At 45.6% G+C, this 20,004-nt stretch overlaps 1 protein-coding gene across 1 annotated transcript; it reads right to left on the bottom strand.

Moving 5' to 3' along the window:
* Nucleotides 1-6,972: 6,972 nt before the first annotated feature.
* On the bottom strand, nucleotides 6,973-18,481 carry SHROOM1 (shroom family member 1; the record flags this gene model as incomplete). Its single annotated transcript, XM_082006341.1, is given in 6 exon segments — nucleotides 6,973-7,227; nucleotides 8,978-9,304; nucleotides 10,479-10,632; nucleotides 11,022-11,603; nucleotides 15,115-15,185; nucleotides 15,686-18,481. Coding segments are annotated over 6 exon segments (4,185 nt in total).
* Between the last annotated feature and the right edge of the window lie 1,523 nt (nucleotides 18,482-20,004).

The raw sequence follows: 20,004 nt of genomic DNA on the forward strand, positions 1-20,004 counted from the left end.
GAGGAAAAGAGCATCTAACACCCAGGGACTATTTTCTATCCCCAGGCAGGAAGAGCTATGGGCAAAGTGATGCTTCGCCCTTCCTACCTCCCATCTCATCTTCCCTCTCTGATCGCTAAAGCTGAAGAAACCCATAACCAGCTGGCAGAGCCACATCATGACGACTGCTCCTTCAGGGGAACAGCAGTGACTACGTGTGCAACCCTGAAGTGGCCAACTGCTGGTCACCACATGATGGTGGCCGGTCACCTCCTGGTCCTTTTGGAGTGAACTGCCAGAAAATCCTTTCAGCTCAGTACATTCAGTTTTGTTGTTTGTTTGTTTGTTTTTTAAATATTGCTGTGATGAAAAAAAGCTCTGATCTTAAATTAAAGCAATAATCTGCCCCGAGCCCAGACAAAATAGATCCATACTGTTAATATTAGCACAACTTCAGTATGTCTTCTTCCCTTTCTGTGAAGAAGAAACTCCAGATGTGCACAACAAAAGCAGATGTTGGCAGCATTCAGCTTTCCCTTCTTAGGTAGGGCTTCTGCTGTTGGCCCCGGGTAGAGCGTTACTGCCTTTCTCCATGTGAGAGCACAAGTTTCCAGCCAAAGCCAAACCACAATTTCCCGGGAGGAATTCCTTTCATCCTTTTTCCTTCCTCCACCTCCATCCCTGTCACCTTGAGACTCTCCAGACGAGGTAAGAGACTCCAGCTGAGAAGCACAGCAGGCACTGTGGGCTCCCTGCTGACACGAGCCAAATAACCCTCATTTTCCCTGAGTAAAACACAACACCCAAATGCACAAGCCCTGGACACGAGGTCGCGGTGTCGGGGTGCCAGGCGCTCAGCCCCCAGCGTGCCTCCAGGCACCACGGCTGTCCTCACCCGCTGCCGAAAGCATCCCAGCGCCCGAGTGCTGCATGGAGCGGGGGGTTCTGCATCCCCGACTGCCAGAAGTGCTCTCGCAGAGACCACCATGAGCTTTTGCCCCATAAGGAGCATTTTTAAAGAGGGTGCAGATGTGGAGGGGAACAGATGCAAAGCACAGAAATACCGAGACATTTAGGCTCCTGTGGGGCTCAGGCGGAGTGCGGTGGTGGTAACGTGGCAGCCGTGCGCTGCGTGGTGTGCTGTCGTTCTCTCCGTAATCGGTATCGCTGCTGGCCGACCTCTCCTGCGTGAGGCAGATGGTCTCAGCGCGGCCACACCAGTAAGATTCACCAATGTGATCACGACGACAAACTGCAGTGGAACAAAGAGTCTTTCTCACCACGGTGTATTTTCTTCCCCCGCTCTCCTGCGGTAGTTTTCCCCCTTTGCAGCAAAGCAGGACAGCTCTGCTCCGGGCTCGGGTCAGCTCAGGGCCGGACCAGCTCGCCCCTCTCCAAGCAGCCGTCTGTCCGTCCACCTCTGCACTCTGTTACAGACAGTTGCCCGTCAGTGAGAATTGCTCAGACCTCTTTTTGTCCTACCACCAGCTCGTGCTTCCGACTGTGACGTTGGGCGACGCCGACGTCGTGCTCAGGAGGCAGCAGCTGGAGCCCGGAAAGGGGTGCTGAGCCACCGGCCTTCCCGTCAGGAGCTGTCACGGGGCAGGGACCTCCGCAGCGATTGTTTCACAAGCGCTTCCCTCTGGAGGTAGTTTGGGATGTTCTTGTTCTTACGTCGTGGGCCGAAGGCCATTAGAAAGGCCTCTGGCTGTTTATGCACATTTTTAGAAGTGTTTCTGACTCTCTAAATCGAGACTATCGGTTCAGCCCATATTTTCTCTCCGTGGGTTTATCTATGAGATGACTCAGCTTCAAGGCTCATGTGACATATTAGAGTCTCTCTGATAACCTTTAATGCCTCTCTTTGTTTGGCAGTGAAATTCATGGGCTGCTTCTCGAGTACATTCTGTGAAACCCAGAGGTTGCATGATTCCTACAGCCTGATTATTCTTTAATCTATACGTGGGCTCCCTTCAGGTGCAGAAGATTAGCTTTGCAATGCTGCTCCGAGTTTATTTTTAAAATTTTATTCAGATGGTTGCCATGAATTCCCAAAGCAGAGAGAACATCCTTCTACTTATTAAATGCAGCTCGCACAAGCATCAAATAGATCTTTTGCAGAGAACATTTACATTAACCCCTGCACCTCTCCATTCCTTAATTAGCTCCACATGCAAAAGTCCCACAGCATAACACCCCAGTGAAGAAAACGAGGCTGGGGTTTAAAAAAAAGGCAGTTAAAATCCTTCAATTTAGTGCCTGAGAGGCTGAAACAGCAGCTCCTGATCCAGCAGTGACTCCCACACATTGCAGTGGGTGTTAAACGAAATTCTAAATGAGCCGCTATGTCTAAAATCCCCACGATTGCTGCCAAGACACCGTCAGATGCGCATGATGCACCGTCTGCTTCCACTGACCACTTGCTCATCTCTCTGGCTCTAGGCAATAAAAGGTATCTCTTTATCCTGAAATCAAGCCCACCTGCTTTTGCTTAGCAGAACATAAGCTACTGCAGTTTCTCCCCCCACGCTCGTGCGTGGATGGCCAAATGAGTTACAGAGATCATTCCCGGAATCCCACCAGCCTCCCCGCAGCCCGCGCCCCTCGGGGGAGGTCTAGGCTCTTGCATTTTGCCGATTGCACCTTCTTCCTTCTCCTCAGCACTATTATTTTGCATTCTCCTGGATGTAGTTGTAATTAATTCATACAGACAGCTCACCGCAGGTCTCCGATAGCAGTCCCCTCACGGTGGTGGGGTCACATTACCTTCTGCCTGGGATGTTAAGAAAGTATTAGGCTCGCAGGCTGCAACAGGAGCCTCCCAAGCGTCCCGCTGCCTGCGGCTGGGCAGCAGCCGGGATTTCCTGCCTGCTCTCCCCAGGGGCTCAGGCGGCAGGGAGCTCCTTCATGCCTTACATTCCCCCAACACACACACCTGACTTTGCATAAGAAGTATCTCAGCAGGTCTCGGCACTGGTGAGTTGCCAAGGCCCTGAAGCCCCTGGAAGCCGACAGCTTTCCAGGGCTCTGGGCAGCAGCTGGGAAGAGCAGAGCGTTAAGGCTTCCCTGGTCTAACGCATGCTGGGCAGAGGCAACTCGCTATCACTGCTGGAGAAGTCACAAATGGGAGGCTAGAGAGTAGCGGTATTAATAGTAATAATGTACAAGCACTGCACAGGGTTTTATTTCCATAATCCTTACATTTGGAAGATTTGCTTCCCTAAGACCACCACCAGTTGCTGCTATTTACAGCTCAGGTGTTAAATTTGTCTTCTGCCTATACAGGGTCAGAAAAAACTGGAGCAGCGTGGGATCATAGTGTTGTAAAAAGAAGGCACTCTGCATTTCTGGCCGTCCTGGCTTCTGTGCCCCAAGAGGGAGGAAAGGAAGGCAGAAGAAACAGGAGGAGCTGCGTGAACTCAACAGCAGCGCTGCCGGCCAAGGCCAGGGTCGGCTGCCTCCGCGCTGCAGCAATGGCAGATGCATGTGGGTACTTGGGGTTTTGTTCTCACTGGTGCTGCAGGAACCTGTGGAAGGAGGCATCACGGCTGGAGAAGGGAGAGTTTGGGACGGCAGTAGGAAATCTGTTTATAGAGCTCTTCAGGCAGCTTAGGCTAGAATATGAAGTCTTCTCATGTTATTCCCCAGAATAAAGTTAAGGCAGTACCAGCTAAACTGCATGACTTTGAAGTTGGCAAAAAGCTGACATGTAAAAGCAATGGTTATTGCTGTGGGGATGTAATCAGTGCTTTAAATAGCAAAGCTTCAGAAAAGGGCAACCCCTCTTTTTTCCCCAAATGGGATTCAAAAGCAGATACTTAAACCATTTCTTGACTTCAGTCTGTTCTTCTAAAGACTACAGCTGACCGGAGCGGAGAGGGACACTTACCGTACGTAGAACTGGCTGGGCTGCAGGATGATTCAAGGTCTCACTCACTGGGACAGAGTCCTGCAAGCCCCACAAACAAGTTTCGTTTGGAAGCTCTACTTAGGAGAAGGATTTTAAAGTGAAATAATGTAAACTGACGTGAAGACAAGAAGATCACCTGGAGGATGTGGACGCTACCTGCCTGATGCGGTTCTCCCTCCCAGCAGCTAAGAAATAAAGAGCATTGTTCTCTCCAGGGAGAGGTCTTGGCCAGCACACACCACCTCAGTGCCACTCCGCGCTGCTAAAAGGAGATGCAAGCCCATCTATAAGAGCAGAGCGTCTCTCCTGCAGGTAATGGCTGCGATTTTGAACAACGAAAGAGTCTTTCACCAGTCTCAGAGGTACCCAGGGCTGCTCCTTGCCATTCATCCAGGAGCAGATTAAATTATTTGTGTTTGCACATCAGATTGTGATTTTAAAAGCCCACAACTTAGTATGTAGGCGTGCCAGGAATGCTGCACGACTTAGGTCTGGTGTGAGCTACTACTGTTACCTTGGGCTCGGCCCCTGGTAATAAATCCATGACAAACGATCCGTGTCAAAATCAAGACCCACCTGACGATCCAGACCTGCTGGTGCTTTGGGAAGGGGGTTTCTGCTGGCCAGCAAAGAGGTTTCAATCTCATCGCTGTAGCCATTTTTCACTTTGCCTGAAATTCACAGTTCTAACAAAGTAACAAGGAGCACAGATATGTGACTTTTTAGGCAATAGACTAAAAGTTATTTCTAATTCTTGCTCTTTGATGCATACCTATGAATGCCAGTGTAGTAGGAGCAGCAATCATCCTCCCCATGACACAAAAGACCAAAAAGATAAGAGAAATTAAGCAGAGCAGACCCATTCTTTCCCTTAAAGGTAAGCATTAGCTTCAATTGTCAAACATTTCTTTCCAATCAGATGGATTTTCCTCAACTAGGAATAATAATAACGGAGTGCACCTTCAAGTCAGGCTTCTCAAATAATGCAAAGAGCTCATTTAACATAGCTCATATTTTAAAAATTTTCCATTGATTCCATTATCATCACATCTGGTTTTTTAAAGACCCTTTTCAAAAGGCAGGTTTCAGATTTACATATTAAAAGCCTGCATTTCTGGCCTTTTGAGAACCACTGAGCAGATCTACTCACAGGATCTACCGTGTCTGGCCATTTTTCCCCCTGGATTAAGGCAATAACCACCGTAGACATGGCAACTTGGCCCCTGCGCTCCTGGAGTCACTTGTGTCCAGTGACACAGTGTTTTCAGCATTAAGCACCATCTATTTTGTTCAGATCACTAGAACAAAATGTTAATATTCACAGGACTCCTCTTTGCTATATACCACCCACTTGCACACTTTATTGCAAAGATATTTACTGATACTTGGTATGCATCATAAAACTGACTTCTGACGCCAAGTGTTCGCAGCCTTACTCCGGGACTATGCTGTTTCTCTTGAAACGTGAGCAGGGCTATAGATACGAGTACTTCTGCATAAATACGCAAACTAGAGCAGAACAATGCTGCTTTGTTGGAGTCTGGGCAGCACCTGATGATACATTCGTTTATTCTGAAAACAAATACAGAGCAGCTAAAAGCCTCGGAGTCTGGCAAGCTATTTGTGCTTTATTGCGCTGTTGTGTAACTCCCGGGGCGCTTCTCAGTTTGCTCATGGGCAAGCGCAGCACATTGTACCCTCTTCGGTGCCCGCTTTCAGCAGCCAGGAGCGTCGGATCGCTCACGGAGAACGCGTACAGTGGTTTCCTTCTTGTACGCTGTCATTTCTTGATCACTTCATTCACGTTGCCCGGTGGGTAAACTCAGATGAAGAATGTGATCTGTGGTAAAACGAACCCGAACCACCAACTGAAACCCATGTTGACTCCCCATGCTGGGTGGTTGTGCGTTTGTTGAAAGCTCATGCAACCCCAAAGGAGAAGATGCCTCAGAACAGAACAGTTTCTCTCAGTGGTGATAATACTCGGGACACACACCACTAGTAAAACATTCCCTCGTACAGCCTGCCGTCATGGAACAATGAACAGCTGTTTTGCCTGTGGAAGGGACCTGAGTCCGATTAGTAGCTGCCTTATTCATGTCTAGGTATGTAGCTCAGATGGAATATTCCTCTCACTGAATACTTAAAAACAAAGAAAATACACTCACATTTTAAATACAATATCATCACTGGTTTGACTCAACACGCAACATTAGTTTACAAGATTTTTGCCAAGGGATTTATGTAAAGCCTCATTGAAACAGAATAATTTCCTCCACTCGTCCCACCTCCCTCACTCTGCAGCAGAGCTTTCCCCCCCACATTCAGCACTTCTTGTGCACGCTGACAATTGAAAACTACCTAAAAGCAAACCCCTGGAGGTGCTGCTTGAAAAATAAACACTTCAAAAGCATGAAGGACTTTTCACAATAGTGAGGACTTTGCAAATGACTCTGCAGTAATAAGTTCAGAGCTTAATCGATCGTTCCCAGAAGTGTTCATTTAAGCTGGCGTCATCACTGATTAAGTTTTTTTGATGCCCTTGTAAGACCCACTAGTGATCAGCCTACTGGGATTACGCAGAACCAGCAAAGACCCATGGATGGCAACTGCCAAGGAAGGAAATAATTATTTTCTACCATTATGGCGTATTTTTACTGTGTCATACATATAAACAGTGGAAAGAGCTTCACTGAAATGGTCCATAACATTTCCTATGGCTTTGTGCAATCTCCAATTCAAATGGAACACCCACATAATTTTTCATTTCAAACACTCAACCCACCCACATGAGGAAAATATTTCTATCGTTCTTTTATTGAGATTATGTCAATCTGGAAACAGATGGACAGACAACAAGAAGGGGAAATACATGCCAAGTTAATAGGAGCAACACATCCTACCAGTCATTTCCAAAATGCAGTCTAGGCACTTGTGCCTAGAGCATCCCCAGAGCATCTGAGCACTTGTCAATACCGTGGCACTAACAGGGTTGCAAGAATTCACCAAGCTGAGCGCGTGGCGACCTCCAGGAAAACATCACAAATTACAACGTGTTGAAATGGATGGTCTTTTGGTGGGTACTAGAGGGGGATGCTTTTCTCGAGATTTTCTAATTGTTCTTTGAAAAATTTAATCTGCTCTTCAAGGTCCTTCTGTTCAATCAGCAAGGAGGTCTTGACTTGAACAAAGCGTCGGTAGTCCTGGAGCTGCTGATCAGTCAGGTATTTGGCAAGTATACCAGAAACCACTCTTTCCCTACGATCTAGATTTTCTTTCAGGTCTTTTGCATCTTCCCGCTGTCTAGACAAGAGCTTGTGCCGTTCATTCAGCGATTGCTAATAGGATGAAAAAACAAAGCAGCACACTATGAAAACTCATCATTCCTGGCAGACTCTAGATCTTCATTTGGAAGCCACAGTCAATTTAGTTTAATTGCTTCCTCTTGTGGGCTTTATGTTCCCCATGAGTTTTTTCTCAATTGAATTACTCATTCTTGTGGCTTGTAAGGTAAAGACACCCAGTAAACCCCATCAAGGCTCACTTCTTCCATGCTGCCCTCGGGGAAAAAAATCAATATACTTCACATTCTGGTAATTTTAGAGTATCCTGTATCCATCTTCATCCAATTAGAAGGTCTTTAAGGCACATATCTTTGTATTTTGCAAGTTGTGTGTGGCCAGACTGCCAATGTCATATTAAAAAGATAGTGTGACTTCTATTAAAAGGTACATGTGATAAAGTAACTTTGATGCAGACAGTAACTGTTCATCAAAGGTTTCTTTTTAACAAATCCACGAGAAGCAAGCCTTGCCTGTTCTACAGGATTTTAATACCTTTCACATTTTAGCTAATTCTTTCTCAGCTGTAATGATTTTCACAGAGATAGCACTGCTGGAAAATGTCCAGTTTCAGGACAGTGTCCATAAATATAGCACAGAGCAAAGGTCACCACTGACACCCTAAAATGGAGTCAAAGGTCGAGACTGCTGGTTTTGCATCGGGGCAGTTGCAGTGACTGGGAGGTGGTTGCAAAAATGCCGGCACTTAACCAAGTCTTTACTGAGTATGTTTTTCAAAATCGTCAATAAATGACTTTAATGTATTTACTACGAAGAGTACACACACAACACTAAAGAAACAGCAGCCCCCCCGTGCCCCCCAAAGTCTGTTGGCCAAAGTCAGTGTGAAATACTGCCCCAGTTATTCATGTTAACACAACTGACGTTCTGGGGCGGGTAGGTCCCGATTCTCCGTGTCACACTGCATGGCAGGACTCCCTCAGTGCCCTTCTGCGTGTAAGCTACGATAAACCTCCAGAGCTACTGGTTGGCAGCAGCACAGCTCCGGGAAATCCCAGCTTTTCTAACTCTGTGCTTTTCTGACTTCCAAATGAGAGACAACAGCAGGTATTGTATTGATAAAAACATGTCTAAAAACAATAAGGACAGCAGGAAAGCATCATTCCTGAGATAAATTCGGCTTTTCTTCTTTAGCAAAAAAGTGTATTTCCGACTTGAATACATTTCCTGGTGACATGAGACAATTCCTAATTTTCCAGTAAAACTGGCTAGTTGAGTTAAACTACAGGGAATTTTATCTCATGCTGCGGCCACATCTTCTTCCTGCTCTCTGCAGTTAAGCCCATGAAGCGAAATACAATTTCAAAGGCAGTAATTACTGCATTGAGATTACCGGGGGGGGGGAAAAGCCCCAAAACCCCAAAGCCTTCTGAAGCACAGGCTCGGAGCTACTCCACAGGGAGCGGCCCGAGGGTTCGAAGGCCACCCCTCTGGCTCAGACCCTCTCAGGGTGCTGCGGCTGCTGCCAGCCCAGCACCCAGCTGCAGAGCTCACTCTGCACTTTCGTTCTCCAGCACTGAACCTGTGGTCCACAGCAGAGGTCCCCTCCGCTTCGGCCGTGGAGACGCAGCCCGTCGCGTGGGACTAAACACGGCCTGAGCAACGGCTGGTTGGGATTCGTGGATCATTTACAGCTTTTCTTTAGAGCTGTCAGACAAAAGAGGTGAGCACAGCCCCGCCTGGAAAGAAGTGAACAAAACAAATGCCCTGCCAGCTTGTCACTCACCTTCTCCTCAGCATCTGTATTGCTGTCAATCCTCCTCATGGCATTTTGGACCCGGGCAAGGCGGCTGGACAGGCAGAGCAAGAGGCTCACAACCTTCTCCAAGTCATTGATGAACATCATGTAGCGCTCAAACTCATTGGGCTTGCAGACGTCCCTCACCGTTGCCTCCAGCGCCTCGCCTCGCTCGGCGCACTCCCTGGCTTCGGAGAGGACGAGCTCCCTTTCCTGCCACAGGGTCTGCAGCTTTGACCGGAGGCTGGAGATGAGTTCCAGCTGCAAAGGGCAAACATGACAGAAAGCTGTTATTGCCAAAGAGAATCCATATAATTCTAAAGAATGGATTTTCCTCACGTCGTCTTTGCCAAATTTTGGACTTTTAAAATAATTTTAAGCTCTGGGAAAGAAAAAGAAAAAAAAATTTTTTCTAAGCTGTACTTAATTCTCAAACTCTGAAAAGCAAATTACTGATAATCGCCTTAACTAGTGATATAATCCCTAGCTCGGAGACCTTTCAGTCAGTCAGAAGTGAACTGCAATAAAGATTACCACAGGATTACACACGGTTATGCTCTAAGACAGCAGTATGAAGTCACAGCTCTATTACCAAGCTTTACGAGAACTGACTGGAATTTAATTTATAGTATGTACAGAAAAAGTCAGTTCCACGGGTGATTCAAGCAAGCCACAGTGCCTGGGTAGCAAAGGAACCGGAGGAGGCTGTTTGATACAGAAATGTTGATATGGAAAAAGGCCCCGAGACCGGAGTGGGACAAGAACCCTATCAGCCTTTTTTTTTGGAAATCAGCCAATGCCACCGTGAACAGGAGCAGCAGTTAGACAGCGGATAACGAAAAATGCCACCACGTGCACAGCAGCAGTTTCAGGAAGGCAGATTGTTATTACCTGGGATGGAGCATGGCCAGGTTTCTACAGGAAAAAAAAAAACCCTAATTCTTCAAAGCTACCTGTTGCCCTTCCAAGGTGCCATATTTCTATCGTAGTCCAGCTATGTCCCAGCTACCTCTATTCCCTGCACATATGGAAATTAATAGGGCACTGTAGTGTACAGACGCTGCTGCCAGTTCTCTCAGAGTGAAAAATATTTCTTATTTAAGCTGCCAGTTGTAGTGGATTTTACAGATTTTGAGACCAGATTTGAGTGTTAAATCGTGAGTCAGCTGCCGCACAGGAGCTGGCCTTGAAAGGAGATGTCTAACCAGCCCTGCGTGCCTGTTCCAGATACAAACCCTCCCCAGCGACCCGCTGAGGAGGAGTATGTGGGAGGAGATCTGAATCAAACCGGGCAGGATTTAAATATCACCATGTATGATCAATGTACTAATTTGCCAGGACTTCACCTACTGGCAAAAACGTATTCAAAGTTTTCTGTGAAACTTTATTATTGTGCTCAAAGTCCCGAATAAAAATATCCGCAGTAATATATATGTGACATTAGTAACAACTTCTTTGTCGTGGTGAAGAAACAGCAGTTCCTCTTACATACCTTCTTAGGCGTGACGTCATCTAGGTCGTTCGTGCTGTCTCTGCTCCTGTTCGGGATTTGGGTTCCCTTAGAGGTAGGATCTTCACTCCTTTGCTTGGCATCGTGTTCAGATAAGGGACATTCTTCTGCTGCATCTTTACTACTTCTCCTGCTATTGGAACAGAAAATAAATACCTGCAGCAAACACTTAAAGAGGTTTTTTTCCCAAACATTGTGTTCATGGTTTTTTTTGCATCTTGACTTCAGAATCACTCTCCTCTTAGCAGGATTTTTTCTAAGCTTTTAAAAGATGTAGAGCAAAAGATTTGCAGCCCAGGTTTGTCACAGTCCCTTTTAATAAGGTATGATTGAACCACATTTCTTCCGTCATACACCCATAGCCTCAGATATTTCTTGACATGTAAATCAGAAAGCTAAAGTATTTTGCTAAAAAAACAAAAACAAAAAAATACGCTCAAGTCATCTCACTACTAGTACGTACATGATATTCATTCACAAAAGAGAGCTGAAAATACTAGATAATTGGTTTTGTCTACTTACTCATTCTCCTGCGCACGCTGCACATCTCCCTTTTTTCTGTGTGATTTATCCAGCATGGAAATGTTAACAGGAAAAAGACCCTCCATGAGGTCTAGAGCAGTTTTTCTAACAGGATGAGGCACGAGAATATCAACCAGAGAATTGTCTTTGGCAATGATCTCCATAGCAAGTTCTTCATATCGCTGGTCTTCAGGAGACTGCAGCCTCCTTTTGGGCAGATTTGTCTCTCTCTCAGGGAGAACGTCATCTTGGCTATTGTGCACGGACGTTCCCTGTGCAACGAAACCTTTGGCTGTATTGTTGTCTCCCTGGCGAGGCTGAGCGGACGCCGTGCGGCAGTACGTTACCTGCTCCTGGGGAGCTGCAGACCGCTGCTCTGGACACTTTATTAAAGCATCGCCATTCAGAGATTTAGTTCTGCATTCCTCCTCCTCCTGAGCATCTTCCTCGCTCCCGTTTCTTGGCATAGGAATAAAGGTTTCAGGAGTCAGCTCCTTAGTATCCTGACAACATGCACGTCCAATTATGTCGTCGTCTTTATGTTCGTGATTCTCGCATCCATCTTTCTCAGGATCACGGAAACTATAAGAAAGAAGAACTTCCTTTTGTTTCAGACACTTCCTCTACAAACAGATATTTCTGCAGACTGTTTAACTGTCATTATCTTTCCAGCTTCCTCTTTATTAAAGCTTTTAAAATTCAGGTTCCATAATGCCTATTTTCTTGGGAAAAAAGGGAGTAGATGAAACGTGTAGCTGCGCCACTCCACGTTATTTGAATCCCCATTCAATTTCTCATTTGCTAATTATAACCAACATACATGTTTTCTGAAATAAGCCTGTGGTAAAGCGTGCTGTGAAATGTCACACTGACGCTGTTTGACAAATGGACGAAAAGCACGCAGCCGTGCCGCCCGCCTTGGGGAGCACGGTACCACCAGGACGAGACGCTCGCGGGGATAAGGGCTTGCCGCGACCTTTCTCAGGCCACGTCTGGGCACCACCTGCCAGCGACAGAGCAGGACGATCTGCACTCTGTGTTTTCCTCCCCCAGCCCTCTGCTAACACAGCGGCCGTATTGCAAGAGGGCAAATCTTTACTGTCTTGCTCCTTGCTCCTCATTCATGTAGCGAGAACGTTTCAGCCCAAGAGTGAGAACAGGTTCATGCCATCAGTGTCGCCTGTGCATCACTTCTCAGTCCTCCTTAGAGAAGACACCTAGTGCTTCCATCTCTCTAACCAAATACCAACATAGAGGAAACAGCGTTCATCTGAGGCTTCTGTTTTGAAATGGCCGTTAGACTTAACTAAAAGTTTTATTAAAGACTTTCAGTTAACCATTTGAGATCAGACTTCTACTTTTGAGCTGGCTGATGCATTCCTAACCCAGTGCTTTGAGTTTTCCGATTCAACACTTCCAAAGAAACTTTGATGGAAAAAAAGCTACTGTCTGCAGGGCATAAATAATTACATTAATAATGACATAATAAGTAGATATATGTAATTTAAAAGTACACTTTGGACCAAAATTTGCAAGAATATAGGGGCACTGTTGAACACAAGATGATTGGAGTATGTGTAGACCATCTTCTGCAATCACCAATGTACACATAGGCATCCATGTAACTGCTTGTGAAAATAGTCAGTGCATCTGTATATGTAAATACTATTGTATTAATCATGACTGAATGAACAAACCTACTTTTTCCTCTAGCAAAATTTTTCATAACCTAACAGGATTATGAGGGGACAGTAGAGAGGCAAGTTAGAGGGACTAGATGGAAGGAAGATTTATAAGCCCCAATTTAAATACGTTAACCTGACATACGAGCTTCAAAGTTGTAGGCACAAAGCAAAAATTTTCTCCCCCAAAACAAGCATAGCGGTTTTGTCCACCTTTGCTTAGCTCCTTTTCTAAGGTCACTTATAAAAGCAATGCAGCAATCGGTCCTTCCCTCCCCTAAAGGTCCTAGTTAACCCTGCCTCTACGGTTGGTGTGACTCTTTCCTAAGCCACTTGTGGAGTTATTGAAGGCATTTTCTTTTCCTGAAGTAGACCAGGGCAGTGGAGGACGACGAAGAGACTTAATGCCTAACAGCGAAGCCTGCAGGACCCCCAGTGAAGATACACACACAGAGCAGTTTCTAGATTTAAGAAAATGCCAGCAGATGTTGTTGTGCTAGGAAAGCTTCCATATGCTTGGACTATTGTCTTTAATCCCACGAGCCCCACACTATCTCCAGCCGTGGCTTGTCTGGGCAGGTTTCCTGACGCAGATGTGGGGCTCTGCGGAGAGCGTGGATGGTTTGCAGCTGAGCTGCGCTTACCCGGCTCAAGCAGGAGCTGGCGAGATGCAAAGCTCTTCATGAGGCCAAACTGAGCTGTGCTGTGGCTCAGCAAAGAAAGTCTTGCTATTTCTGAAATTACATTTTCTCCCATAGTTTCCCCCTCTTCCAGGTCTGCAGACACTCTGTGTGCCAGCTTTAACACAGCCTTTTTAGCTTTTCATCAAAAAATGAAGTCAGCTTGGCAAAGTCACTTAGACGTATCTTATCTATTATGTGCACCTTTTCACTGCAATTAAGAAATAAAACCCTTATTTGACCTTGACTTGAACCACCTGGTTCTGGTGATTTACTGATGCCTTTAACACTGAAAAAGCCTTTCCACTGAAAAAGTGCTAAAAATACCCCCTGCAAAACCCCATGGCATCGCAGTGTGGTGCTGTACTGTGACACCTAAATTAATGTGATGATGATGCAATATCGTGATCATGGATTGGCGCATGTTTATGGAGTGATAGATGAAAGGAAGAGGCACAGAGACACCCAAGAAAATGACCGCACACATTGCTGGGCCTTGCTCTTACTCATCCTCAGGCCTCATTGCAATGGCAGGGGTAGGACCAGCTTGTAGGCTAAACAAACTGCTTGCAACAGTCATCACAGAAAATAGAGAATATCAGTAAAAACTACCTCAAAATTATATTGAGTAATTGAATGAATGCAAAATGTGCATAATGTTCTCAAGCTTTTTTCCACCAGCCTACGGACACTACCGGTGCGGGTAATGATCATAGCTTGCTCCTCGGGCCGGTCCCAGCTGGAACTTTTATCTGAGTAATTAATACTGCAAACATGCCCGGTCCAGTCTGGATTTTCTACCACAGCACAACAGCACTTTCTTGTGGAGGAAAACAAAGAGAAAAAATGAGATACAGCTGTAACAGAATGAAACCTCTACTTACAGCTATTTCCCAAAGATGATAAACTAAGTTAATTACTAATGGAACCAGTTCTGGATTTCTCATCTTTTCATTATTTAGTACATATTATAGAGCTATGATCAAATATGTTTATGATGTTACTGTTCTGTCCAGAACTTCCAGTGACATTCATGCTGACCTGCTAAGTCTCTTAGCTAAATAAGGAAATTAAAGAGAAACTTCAAAATCTTACTAAAAAATACAATTTCTTTCTAAGATAATGAAGCCTCCAGAAAACCTTAGGATCTTTTAAAATGACTGAAACAGTGGAAATTCTATTACTACACAAGTGTCAGCGTCACTGCCTTGTTGAGACAGAGTTCAGATCTTTTTCTTCCCTGATGGTCCTCAAACAAGCTAAATAACTATCAAGAGTTAACAAACAAACTTTCTAGTTAGCTATGTGTAAACAGCACAATATTTTTTTTCCCTTTAAAAAACCCACACCAGAAGCTCCTGTCACACCACTCTCTGAGCAACCATATTTTTCAAGACCGGGCATATCCGAGCCGTTGCAGATGCCGTTTTTGCAGAGCTCAGACGAGGGAGCTGTGATCTCGGAGATCTGGAGGAGAGCGGCTGCGGCAGGGCGAGCAGCTCAGGTACACTCTGCATTTTCCCCTTTTGCTACAGTAAAAATTTCCAAGTATTTCCACACAGTAAAAATTATTTTAAAGACGGGGCCAAAGTGAAGGACATAGCGTAGGGGATGAATATCCCCATATGGACAACGAAGGATCCCAAGACTGAAGCAGACAACCGCGGCTGCCTTCGGAGTTCGCACATCTGGGACGTCGGCTCTACCCAGGCGCAGCCTTCGCAGCCTTACCTGGGGGGGCCCAGACAGCTCTCGCAACGCCGAGACGCGGCCGCTGCGCCAGCGGCACCTCTGCCAGCGTCCTGGAAATGAAAACAGCACACTGGGACAACCTGCGTTTTCAGACTAGGCAGCTGTTTCCATCCTTATGCAGTTCTCTTGTAACTTAAAGAACACCTTGTTTGTCTGCAATACTTTCTTACAAAACACTTCCGAGAATAACGAATTGTTATCATTAATCAAAAATAATTAACGTGTTAAAATTGGTAGCACTTCTCCCAAAATCTCCCCGAATTGTTCCTCCTGTACACTGCAAACCAGAGCACGCATTCTGCTTTCTAACAGCTACACAGCATTTCCTACAGGTTAAGCAAAATGTGGCTTCTCCGCCACATCTATCAACTCTCTATTGCATGCTAAAAAATAATACTAATAATAATAGAAAAATCAATCAATCGAGTCTTAATTCCTCATTTGTGATGTTCAGCAGTTCTTCACGTGAATAGTCCCACAGTTCTCTAAAACAGGTAGATAATCGTAAGTTGGACTCAAACAAGAATTACTATATTACTATCTTTCTCACCTGCGTGGAAGGAGTTGATTTTGGTCTCCCGTGAGCTCTCCCAGGCGCAGGATCACCTGCCTGTGGGAGACCGGCAGCTGACGCACACTTGCCAGCGCAGCTCCCGCCCGCTTCGCTGGGAGATGGGTCGCGCTTCGAGGTCGCGGTACCAGCAGCATCAGAGCTGGGATCGCACCTGCTGGTCACGGTCAGCGGGGAAACAAAAGCCAAAGGAGGAAAAACGTCTGGTGATTCTTCTTTAGAGAAAACCTGGCTGCAAACCTCATTGTTTTGCATCTTCCTGCTCCCGTTTGGATTGGAAGTCTTGCCAGGAGGCCATTTGGGATGCGACAGCCTCTTCTGCAGGGGCAGCTTATGCAGCGGGAGGTGTTGTGAACTACCTGGTCTTTGATTAATCTTTCTTTCCATGTATTCAATAAGTGCAGTATGCTGGATTTGTTTCAGCTCTGTCCTGGAGATACTTGAACTGGAAAGTGCCCTCCCTCTGTTTTCCAGAGTCTTTCTCCTAGCTGCCACTATATCTGGCTCAGTGATTTCATCCCCGACTTGATTCCATGATACTTCCTTACCTGGCAGCTGATCGAGTTTCTCAGGTTCAGAATAACACAGTTTCTTTTGCTCCTCTGTTACCCTTTTCCTTCCCCCTACTCGACCTTTTTGCAGCCTCTTAATTTCTTCATCTCTATTGAAACTTTCCAAGGATTCTAGATGAGAAGGGGAACAAGGAACAGGTTTGGCATCCTCGCTTGCACTGGTTAACGAGAAAGACCTAAGGTGTTCAATTGAAGGCCTTTTAGAGGATTTCTGTCTCAGTCTAATGGGCAAACTCATCTGTAAGTCTTTTCTTTTAAAGGAGGTTTCTCTCAGAACCTTTTTCTGAGCCACTTTGAGTTTCTCTCTATAGTCGTTCTTGAAACTCTCATCCGTGGATGAAGCAGGACTCGCAAGAGTAAGATCTTCAGTCTCGAGCACGAGATCATCAGCACTGCACTGATGATGATGGTTGGTCCTTTGAAGCTGATTGCTTTCCCCTTCTATCTCTAGACACCACGCTGAGGCAGAGTAGCTGCTTGCTGGAAATTCCTTTGGTGAGCTCCTTGAGTCCTCTTGACATTGGGCGAGCTTGTTGTGCGGGATGTTGATGGTTTTCCTCCCAGAAAGATAGTAAAGCATGGGAGTCGTCTGCCTGGTGATTTGTTCCCCGGCAAGATCGTCCTGAAGCTGTCTTAACAGCTGTTTTTGAAATTCAGGTTGATATTTCTGAACAGGAGGTTCCTCTTGTTCCGGATGCATGCTAAGGTCAGGACTGCTGTTGTTAGCCTGTTTTTCTTTCTTGACTTCATGTGAAAACTGAGATGTGGGATCTTCCTTTGGTCTGAAAAAAGTCATTTGGTTAGTATTATCGTAGCATTGCTTATTTCCCTGATCCGACTCCTCACAGCGAGGGTGCTCCGCTTCTGCAGTACTGTAGCTGCAGGACAGTGATGATATCTGCATTTTGGCTTGCTGGTTCAGCAGTGATTCCCTAACATCGCTCCCAATTTTTCCTTCAGAGTCATAGCACTGATTTTCATCTGTACAACTGCTCAGCTTCCTGGAAGCATTTTTAATTAGAAGACCATTCTCCATACATTTTAAGTCACAACTGTCCTCAAACACATCTTGATCCAAGTCTGAATGCAACTCGGCATGGAGCGGGCACTGAGGGCAGGGCAAGGATCCTTTTCGTTGGCTGGGTGCTGGCACTGCGCTTTGCAGATCTGCTGCTTTGAGAGTTGGCTTACGTACGCTGCAGGGATACTGTTTGTCTTCTTGTGTATCATTAACAGTGCTAGGGTTGGTAGGCACTGGATGATAGGACTTGGAGTTCATCTCTTCAGGAATTTTATAAGCATGAACTGCATTATAAGCAGAAAGTATTTTAGGGACATTAGCCACGGAGTCAGTCTTTAAATATTCTTGGAAAATGAATGAAGAAGGTCTGCTGAAAATGTGTGGATTGCTTCTCTTTATAGGTTGTTGGGATGGGCTCAACTCTCCATTTTCCTCCATCTTTAACCCCTGAATTTTTGATAGAGATGCCTCATTTGCAGAATCAGAAGAAGAAAGGCCCTTGCTTTCCAGAGTCTTTCTCCTAGCAGCCACTATATCTTGCGCCGTAGCTTCATCCCTGTGTTGACTCCATGGTACATCCCTATCTGCTAGCTGATTGTCCTGCATGCAAGGAGCCGGCTGCACCCTACACTCACTGTGACATCTAAAGTTGCATCTCCCTCTTGAGTTTTCAAGGTGTCTAGTGACTTTATAGCTATCGAGTCGCGTGGGAGGAGAAGGTGGAGGTGCAGCCGGAGGCAGTGGCCCCTGATTCAAAGCCCCTTGGGTAGGAGTGCTTCCACAGTGTTCCGCGAGACTGATGCTGTGAGCGTTGTTATGGATGCTCAGGTCTGGTGCCTTGTATGGATGTAGGCATCTGAGGTCAGAGTTTGCTGCGCTGAGATTGTAAATACCTCTTACATATTCTAAGTCCATGTATGGTACCTGGTCTGGAGGCAAACAGCAGTTTTCACCATAGCATGATGGGGTGGAATACTCTGGAACATTTGATCCCCCTGAGAAAGAGCTGTAAGCAGAGTCTACTCTCCCAGGGAGGTGCAAGAGATGGTCTACACTGCCAATTGACTTTACTGGTGAAAGACGATTACTATTTTCAGGAGAGGTCACAGGCTCTACCAGCTCTCCCAGTCTGTCCCCTTGCCTGTGAGTCCATCTTTCTATCTCATTCCCTGTTGAATCCATGCTGTAGCATCTCCAGAAATCAAAGTCTGATTAAATGTCCACAACTGAGTTGATAGAAAAGCACATTTTTCTCTGTAGTCACATTCCAGTAATATCTAGAGGATCCTAAAAAGAAAGAGAAACATGTGAAAAAGACTCAGTGGGAGGATTCTGATCGCACCTGGGGAGATCAGGCACTGAGCATCGCACACATGCTCAACATGAGAACGTCAAAATAGTATTTAGAGTGGGTAGAAGTAAATTTCTGGCTTCCATAATTATCAGGATCTTAGCATGATTATTTCCTTTATTGCAAACAGAGCAACTAAGCTTTTGATAACAAGAGTTCTCTAGATCTTCATTAAATCTAAAAGACTATACATAAAATTAGAAGATGCTCTGTCATTATAACTGCAAAACATCAAGGGCCAGAATCAAGACTAGTTTCCGAATCTGCCTAGAAATAAATCTGAAGGATTGAAAATCCCAGCTCAGATGCTGCCTAATCCTGGAGGTGCTTAAATACAACATGCACCTGGCTGGTTGAAATTTCAAAGTGACCTAGAGTTGTGCTTCCAAAAATGCTCACAACCGGGGATCGGTGCCTAGCTCTCATTCAGATGGATGTAGCCCTGATCTAAATAGCATGGGGGTTTGCAACTACACAACTGCAACGACATTACACAAAACGTGCCCCAAACCCCACCAGTGCCTCCATGTCTCCTTTCAGAAAATCTCACACAGAAGTATGAACACATGGACAGTTAGTTGGGCATGTCAGTGCCCCGTGGATAACTGAACAAGCAGTGCACAGATTAACCCAGAAGAATTATCAATAGGAAGAAATCATTATTATAATCAGCCTTTTCCCCACTCCTTGAGGGCTTCCATTGCTTCCCAGAGAAGCAAGAACCAAATCATACTTTAGTTCATGAACATGATGAAAATGGTTTGTCATTTAAGTGAGCTTCCATGCCATTCCCATACGTGCTCAAAACTACACATCTTGGAAAACCTTTTCCAGAGGCTTATAGAAAGTGGCTTGATGAGAGCTTGATGGCGTATCTCAGTGAGAGATCCTGCTGTCAGTAACAAATCATAGATTTTAAAAGGCAGCCAAATATTTTTTATGGTTGATGTTAGGAACTCCCCCGCAAACCTACCAAACGTACTCAAAAAAGCACCAGCTCAGAGTTCATATACAGCAAACACACAATTCTTGCAGAGTCTAGAAAACAGTGTTTATCAGCAGCACTTGACATTTACTCTCTGATTGTTAGACATGATGCATGCAGGTTTAGTTTAATGAAAGAGATCTCTACGAGCAGCCCGCTTAATAGGCCAACAGAAGACAGGCAGGAGATGGTCACACTGTTAGTGTGACGCCCTCAACCAGCTTCAAACCCCTCTGACACACTCACAGGCAGTACGAGCCCCTAATAAAAGACTGAACCTGGCAAGCGAGGCAGGTGCTAGCCAGTGACCTTGTTTAGTAATTCTTATTTAAACCAGTTCTAAAGGATAATTAGTTATTAAAAGAAAGC

The sequence above is a fragment of the Phaethon aethereus genome (assembly GCF_964289735.1).
Source record: "Phaethon aethereus genome assembly, chromosome: 14".
In the NCBI taxonomy this organism is placed as follows: domain Eukaryota; kingdom Metazoa; phylum Chordata; class Aves; order Phaethontiformes; family Phaethontidae; genus Phaethon; species Phaethon aethereus.